The 8082-nt window shown below is 34.3% G+C and overlaps 1 protein-coding gene across 1 annotated transcript; it reads right to left on the minus strand.

Moving 5' to 3' along the window:
- Positions 1-1211: 1211 nt before the first annotated feature.
- On the minus strand, positions 1212-8075 carry LOC115887377 (adenylyl cyclase 78C-like). The gene is made up of 7 exons (XM_030906789.1): positions 7920-8075; positions 4916-5423; positions 4618-4861; positions 1969-2095; positions 1773-1885; positions 1301-1570; positions 1212-1244 (listed from the first exon to the last, which is right to left on the minus strand). Exons 1-7 carry the CDS (start codon positions 8068-8070, stop codon positions 1212-1214), a joined length of 1446 nt encoding a protein of 481 aa, XP_030762649.1. The 5' UTR covers positions 8071-8075.
- Between the last annotated feature and the right edge of the window lie 7 nt (positions 8076-8082).

The raw sequence follows: 8082 nt of genomic DNA on the forward strand, positions 1-8082 counted from the left end.
TTTTTCACAGGCTGTTATGGAATCCACATGAATAAACTCTTTACCTGGGCTACCCTTATCCATGTATAATATCTGTTTACTTTAAATATTTCAAACACAAAGTTTTAGGCCATAGGTAAATTGTATTATGTCAATTTGTCAGAATGAATGATTATTATCAGATTTGTTACCAGAAAACCCTTGCCTCTTTTAAATTTTAAAAATTTTTAATCTATTTTTTATTAAAATATTAACTAGTATCTTGTATTTTTAGTATTAGTTTCACTCAATTGTGTATCAAAATGTAATGGACAAGTTAAGAGAGTTTGAACAGAATCACCCATCTGGATGTACATTTGTTCCATTTTACCAACCACATACTGGCATTCCGTTATTAGTAGATAGAAGGATAGAAGGATACGTGGCTGGCCCAAAACCCCATTCCCATGCATAAACCTGTCCCACTTTTGTCAAAATGGAAGATGCTGTAAAACAAAATTTTCATAGCCCAGTTCGTTTCTGGAGCTCTTGCTGGTTCTTTTGAAAATTTTGCAATATAGGACGCCCCCTATCTCTGTTATTGTAAAATGTATCGAGAAGGTGAAAACTCTGTTTATTGTAGAACTTTTACGTAAAATATAGTGGAGTAATTTTTTGTTGCCCCACGAAAGAATAGTTTTAAATATACGAACTATGTTTCTCTTAAATAGCTGCATATTATATTTTCTGTATATTTACGAATCATTCTTTCAATTATCTGGCTTTGAGCTCCAAAATATATATCACTCTATATTTAATGTTCATTTACCGTAACTTAAAAGTTTTCATTAAAAATAATTCTTTATTGGTAGACTTGATAATAAAAGAAACAAAATAATTCTACATTAAAAAGTATGGAACCTGATTTTTACAAAAAATAAAAAAAACTTAATAAATTATTTATGTAAAAAAAAAAAAAAAAAAAAAAAATGCTATTTTTTAAATTTTACATTAGTTTTAATCTCATCTGCTAATGATGCTAAAGATGATGCCAACATCAGCAGATGTTCGTCGGAATTTACAGAGTATCGGGAGGTGTCTCAAAAATACAAAATTTTCAGCATTTAGAAACTCAAAGAGGACTAAGGAAAATTTTGTTTACATTGTAAACTGACCCTTTGTATCTCTTCACCAATAACGAAGATACTGTATGATTTCTACCAAAATTGGAAACTCAAGTACATTAATATAGGTTAACCAAATAGAAGCCTTATATGGTGAAGGTACTAAATAGAAATAAGAAAAAAATGTTTTTTTTTTTAAAATAACCCTTTAATTTTACCTGGGATGTTTCTTTAGGAACTTGTATGTATCCAATTAAGCCTGTCGAATCCATTCTGGAGGCTAAATTGACTGTATCGCCCCATATATCAAATACCGGCTTCCTGGCACCAATAACTCCACAAACCAAAGAGCCACAAGCAACTCCTATTCGGAGTCCGAAGTTATTGAAAGAATCCTTATTGATATCATCTAATTTGTCCTTCATACACATAGCATAATCTATCAGAGCGCATAAGTGGTGCACACCCTCAGAGTTTTTGTCAGATGTCTAAAACAATAGTGTGTTCTATTATTGTATTAACAAGTAGTGACCAAGACAAAGTAGTGACCAAGACAAAAAATCCTCATTACTAAATTCAAGCCTTATTCAAATCCCATATTCGAATTTTTTTAATGTCAGGTTGGATTTTTTTATCACTAACCTATAGTATTTACTGCAACTAGTATTTAATTATTATGTAATTAGTTACCTGATGTGTAGGATTCAAACCCGATGCGGCCATATAAGTTGCCGTTGCACTAACAGTCTTTATTTTCTCTATACAGTTAAATCTCTCATCATCTAGAAGTTCATCAAAATCCGCTAAAATTAATCATATTTAAATTAACATCACCGTACCAAAACATATATTGTTTGTTAGGTTATGATAACTTATGATGCCTTACCTATAATCTCATTCAGCAGTCTTATACATTCGACGCCTTTGTTGATTTTTTCCGAATAAAAATCGGTAAAGTTAGGAATCGTAGCAAACAGTACTCCAACTTCCTCTCTATACTGGGAGAATAATTCCTGGAAATATTAAACCAATAAATTTCAACGTTAGTACTACAACAGTACTACAACTTATTAGATTCTAGCGTATTCGAACTTAGAGTAAGATGCCTCAAACTACTCAAACTAGCAAGGACTATTGAATATGCGGTATACCATGATATCATTTTCTGGCAATTTTTCATAGAAATTTCTCAACGACGTTGAGATAAACTAAGTTTGATAGACTAGGAATATTTTAATTCTTTCCTTTTATCTTTTTTGCAACCGCCTCAATATCACAAATTTCTGTGACCGCATGCCACATGCGAAAACATCCGCTTTGCTCGTAGCTTCTGCTCTAAAAGGAGAACCTCGTGTCAACTTGACGAAACATCCGCGTGCTGGTCTCAAGAATTGACCGAATTCAAGAAGAAGGCGAACAAAACAAGAACAATATTAGCTTTCATTATGTCCAAAATAAGCGGAATAGATAATGGATAGCACGGAAGACATGCGGACATTCAAAAAATTTTCGGAAATCTAAAATTTGAATTTTTTTTAATTGTTTATTCACTGAACAAAGTTCTCGCCAGAACCTAGAACCTGACTTCATACATCAAAATCTCCTCGTATCTAAGAACGTTCTTAATGGAGATTTCAATGTAATCAGTAATTTCTTAAAAAATGGATTTTTAAAGTGTTACTAACACCATCATCAGCTTATTTAGTTTTTAGAAAGGCGCATTACTTGGTATATATTAGCTATAACTTCATGCCAACCTGCTCTTTGTCTATTCGACAATTGAATTGGCACCTGTTGTAGCCTACACTATGAAGTAAACCACCAGCTCATCTCCGTCGATCAAGATGTCTCTGAACAGAGTTCACGCAGCCAGGACAGTGCTTCTCGGCATTCCATCACAGTTTTCGATCTCACTGGTTGCATGGTGATGCTTCTTAATGGTGTAAACCTCTGCTTGTAGAACATTACAGCCATACGATAGCCTTAAAGATCGTCGGATGTCTAGTTCCTCTGAGAAGATGCCTATACCTGTGCCTCCTGAAGTTGCGGAAGCATCTGTATAGACTGCTAACTCTTGAGTGTTCATTACTCGGTTGCTTTTCCATTCTTTCCTTGTCGGGATGCGAATCCTTACCTTTTCTCCAAAATCATGTTTGGAGAACATATAGTCCGTTTTCTGGTCTAGCAGATGTGGACTCGTGTTCACCATGATTTTCCCTATCACTGGCAATATCCTCAAGTGACCGTAGTTGGTCTGGTTCCACAGATTTAATTCCCTTAATCTTAGGGCACCCTTAGCGGCCAGATCCTTTATGAGCCAGTCGATTGATTGTAGGTCCAGAGTTGCTTCTAGCGCAGCTTGCGCTGTGTTGTTCCTTGCTCCAGTTATACATAGAGCTGCTAATCGCTATACTTTTGTGAGACATAAGTGATCTAACTATAGCAGTGTACATCCAGTGTATAATGTACGGTTGCAGACGCCATCATCTTCCAAATAGTTTTTTACATGCATAGAATGCATTTATTCTTTATCATCCTTTCCTCCGTGTTCCTTTTCCAGAAAAGCTTCGAGTCCAGAATGATTCCTAAATATTTTGTTTCCTTTAAACATAGTTTAAAAATATACAATATGATCTATTAATCTAGCCACTGTATATTTCCGGATTTTCTGGGGCCTACACATCAGCTCTTACTTCGATCAAAAATTTAGTTATTTGGATTTGATGTTTAGTTTTTGTCGTTGGGGTTAAGATTTTAATTGCTCGTGTCATGTGTTACCATACGCTAAACAAATAAATTACTTCGCCAAAGATAAGGATCACAACATTGACCATATAAGGAAGAAGGATGAAACAAATTGGGCGCATCTTAATGAAATCCTAGAACTTCTTATGAAAAACCATTTTCGCTGATCTGTTATAGCAAACAGGAGAATAGAAGAATTGGTTAAATGAAATCAACATAAACTATTGACATGGCACTCTGTCAGTAAGGTGCTGAGTAAAGATAATATTAATAGGTATTGTAATATTCTCTTTTTTCTCTTCTATAGAAGCCCCGTATGAAAGTGAGCGAACTGTCGAGTTCTGAATTCAGTATTATATGAGTCAAAATTAGGGGAAAAGAGTCTACTATTATAAGCTGTACCTTGGTATAGTCCGCCCAACGAGCGGATCAGGATACATGACAGTGACAGTTGTGTCCGTCATTTTAATTAACAGATAAATTGTATTTTCTGTCATTTTTTAGATGTCGTCTGTCGAAATATTCCTTAAATTTGGACAGACTATACTCCGAAAGCGTGTAAGTGACTACTTACTGGGAGGGAATTCTTCTCCTTAACAAAAAATTATACTAGCACTCTTTTCAGGTTTAGCTGGGGACTGTTTACGGGGACTACAAGCTCGATGGAATTTTATTAGATTGATATACGAATCTATTCCGTCTGAATCTTATGAAACGACATGACGCGACGGTCTAATATTTCACAGTTAAAGATACTTATCTTTGTAAAATATAATGTAAAAGTACTTACTTCACTATTCCTATCGTTAGACAAAAAATGTCTAGCAACATGTTCCGGTAGAATATTCTTTAATAATTGCTTGTTATTCTGTTTTGTTTCTTCCATGTCAGTCAATTCCCTTTCAGCTTGCTGCTTCCATAAAAAATCTAACCGAGAAGTGACTTCTACCAATCGCGCATGATAAGCGACCATCAAACAGAAAACCACCAGCAATATCAACATCTGAGCTGACAAAGGAATTACTATTACGTCACTAAAAACAAAATTTGATATTGACAAGGAGAATTATCATTTTCCTGGTGCTTACCCAATAGCAATAGCATTTACGCTGTCAAAAATTGGTTTGTATGGTACCAAAATTAGAATCGTATAAATTCCAACCATAAGGCTCGCCATAAATAGCTTTACGAGGTAATACAATTTTAAAGCAGTCGCTAGCGCGATCATACATAATACCCAAGTAAAAACTATGTATTCTGGATGTCTACAAGTTACATCGCAAATGATTGTACTGTTCTGAGTACTAACATCAGTACTGTCTGTAGTTGCTTCTATCGACGATGTCGCCAAATCACGTTTGAAACGTTTAGATTTAAAGTTAACTAAATTATTAGTTTTATTATTGGTATGAGCTAGATGTGAATGATTAGTTGAGCATGTTACAGATTTTTCTATAGATTGGTGAGTTTTAGAGATTGCCGTTGAAATTGCCGACGTTTGAATTTGTTCCTTTACATTTTGGTCCCTTTTGGAGGAATTGGTGTCTTGATTATAAAATATTTGGCGTCCATCGTGCATTTTCTCTTGTACCATGTCTGGAATTTGAAATTACACGTTAATAAAGACGGTAAATATACCTTAAATAGCTATGATGAGTATCTTTCATTGATAAATATAGCAATATTCATTGATTCTATTAAAAAATAGTTGAAAAAAAATAAAACTACGCTAAAAAGTTTCAGTTCTTATAAGGATGTATTTAGAAATAGGTCCCTTTGGTGTTTCGTTTATTAACTATTCTAAATATAAAGTTTTCCCACTAAAAAAGTCGACTATTTATGAAATAATGTACAGTGATTATAGTTAAAAAACGGGGTATTATACAATCTTTTTTCGGCTTTGAATTAAACAGTTATGTTATAGGGCCAATTTAGGGGTTATACTGAATAATATATTTGAAAATATACCAAAGTTTAATTTCAATAAGAAAGAAATGTTCCAATTCTAGTCTACTGAAACCTCTTGGAATTTACAAAGAACGCTTAGAATTTGTGACAATAAATAAGGAATATAATTCTAAATCACGTAAATTTTATCTAATAAATAATAATCTAGATTTAGTTTGTATTTTATATCATGTAATTTATATCTAGAGTTGGCACATGTTTAAAGTTATGATACAGGAATTCTTGCAGACTTATACAATGTTATTGTAATGCAATTTTTTCGTTTCATTGGATATTTTGTTAGTGCAAAAGTGTAATTTTATTTCTTATTCTAATCCGTTTCATTTTGATTCTCGTTAACTTTAACAACGAACATTCTACAGTGTTCCCGGCTTGTCTTTACAAGAGGAAAAAAATACCTTTATTATTAACTTTATGAGAAAATTGAATTTTTTTTAAAAAAATCCTTGTTCTAAAATGGTTAATCCCGTTTATACTTATCCAAATTCCCATACCGTTTTAGAGTAAAATAAAAAAAATATGAAAATATGACCGAATTTTTTATTTATCATTCTTTGATCACGTTATTATTAATTTTAATTAACGTCATATTTTCTGCAGATATTAAAAATATGACGAGGCTCTCTTCAGTCCTTCACCCTACGTGAGAGTATGGTGACATCATGTGTTGATTCCCCTCACTTCCTCGAACCAAGTTGTTCGACACTGCGCCATATGTGAGGCTTCGGGGAGGTTGTAGCCCCCTAGGGTTTTGACTTGGTCTACCCACCTCTTAGGTGATCTTCCACGTGATCGTCTCCCCTCCAGCTTCCCCTCCACCATCGGTTTTTAAATTGAGGTGCCACTCTTGGCAATATAGTCAAAATATCGGATGATTGACTGATTCATTTTTCCTGGTAACCAGACGTGTCTCAATTTTTAGTTCCTCAATAATAGAAATAGTTGTTCGATGAGCCGTCAATGGTATTCGCAACAGTCGTCGATATACCCACATCTCCAAGGCGTTTATTCTTTGCTTATCACTTTCCTTTAGTGCCCATGTTTCAGAGCCATACATAGCTATAGGGAATATGAGGGAGTTTGCAATGCGCAGTTTAGTTTTTCGCGTAATTGCTGAAGTCATCCATATCTCAGTCACCTTTGTTGTTGCATTCCTCGCCATTGCCGCTCTGCGCTTGATTTCAGCCTCGCATCGTCCAGAGTTTGCTATCATGGAACCTAAATAGTTGAACTGGCTCACAACCCCGTATCCAGCCACGGTTCGGACATCAGGTTGGTTGTTGAGGAGGCGGTCAACAATAATCGTCTTGGTTTTCCGTTTGTTTAGTTCCAAACCATATTCTTCACTAATAGAGCACAGTGCAGCCATGACTTCCTGCAACTCTTCTTTGCTGGTAGCTATTATCACGGTATCATCCACGTATCTCAGGTTATTTATCCTCCTGTCGCCCACGGATATGACGAGGTAGTTATTAAAAATATGCGAACGAAATCTGAATTGAAATAATGCGAAATTCTGTATGAAGCTTAAAGCTTCATTCAGAACCTCGCAATTAGTGGTTTCAATTAGTGTAGAAGTTTGTTCCTCTAATTTGAATGTAAGCATGCAGATCGTCAAAATTAGTGGTAGGAATTTTCAATTAGTGGAAAAAGTTACAAAAGTTTTAACTTTTCCGCTAATTACTTGAAAATTTGCGAGGAATATCATATTGACCTTTGATTACCATCGGTCAAGAGAAAGTGTACTTAGAAATCAAAAGTTTATTGTTTTATAAGCTAAATATTAGGTTTTCCCTATGGATACAACTGATTACCTACCACGAGCTGTTGCTAGATAAAAAAAAACTAAAAAGTATAGTATACATTGTAAATGAAGCGAGGTTCTGAATGAAGCTTTAGGAAAAATCCAACCATATTTCATTTTTTTATCTCTAAAAGGTATAAAAATCTGAAAAAATATTGACGGGATTAATAATTTTAGAACAATTTTTTAATAAAGAATGCATTTTTCTCAAAATGTTTATAATAAAAAGGTTTTTCCTCTTGTATAGACAATCCGGGGATTTAGCGTATACGTATTATGGAACTGTGTATTAAATTAGTTAAAAGACTAAATCGACTTACAAATTCTACTGCCAATATCCCTTTTCTTCCTTTTCCTAAAACTACCAGTAACTCTAAAAGTTCCACTATTGTTCTTCCCTTGGTCCAAATTGACGACGGAGGCTGAGTCGTCAGAGATAAGGTTTTGAATCTTTCCCATAATCATCTTCATGCATTCCCCCGA

The sequence above is a fragment of the Sitophilus oryzae genome, unplaced genomic scaffold (assembly GCF_002938485.1).
Source record: "Sitophilus oryzae breed Bouriz unplaced genomic scaffold, Soryzae_2.0 scaffold_563_pilon_pilon, whole genome shotgun sequence".
Lineage (NCBI taxonomy): Eukaryota > Metazoa > Arthropoda > Insecta > Coleoptera > Curculionidae > Sitophilus > Sitophilus oryzae.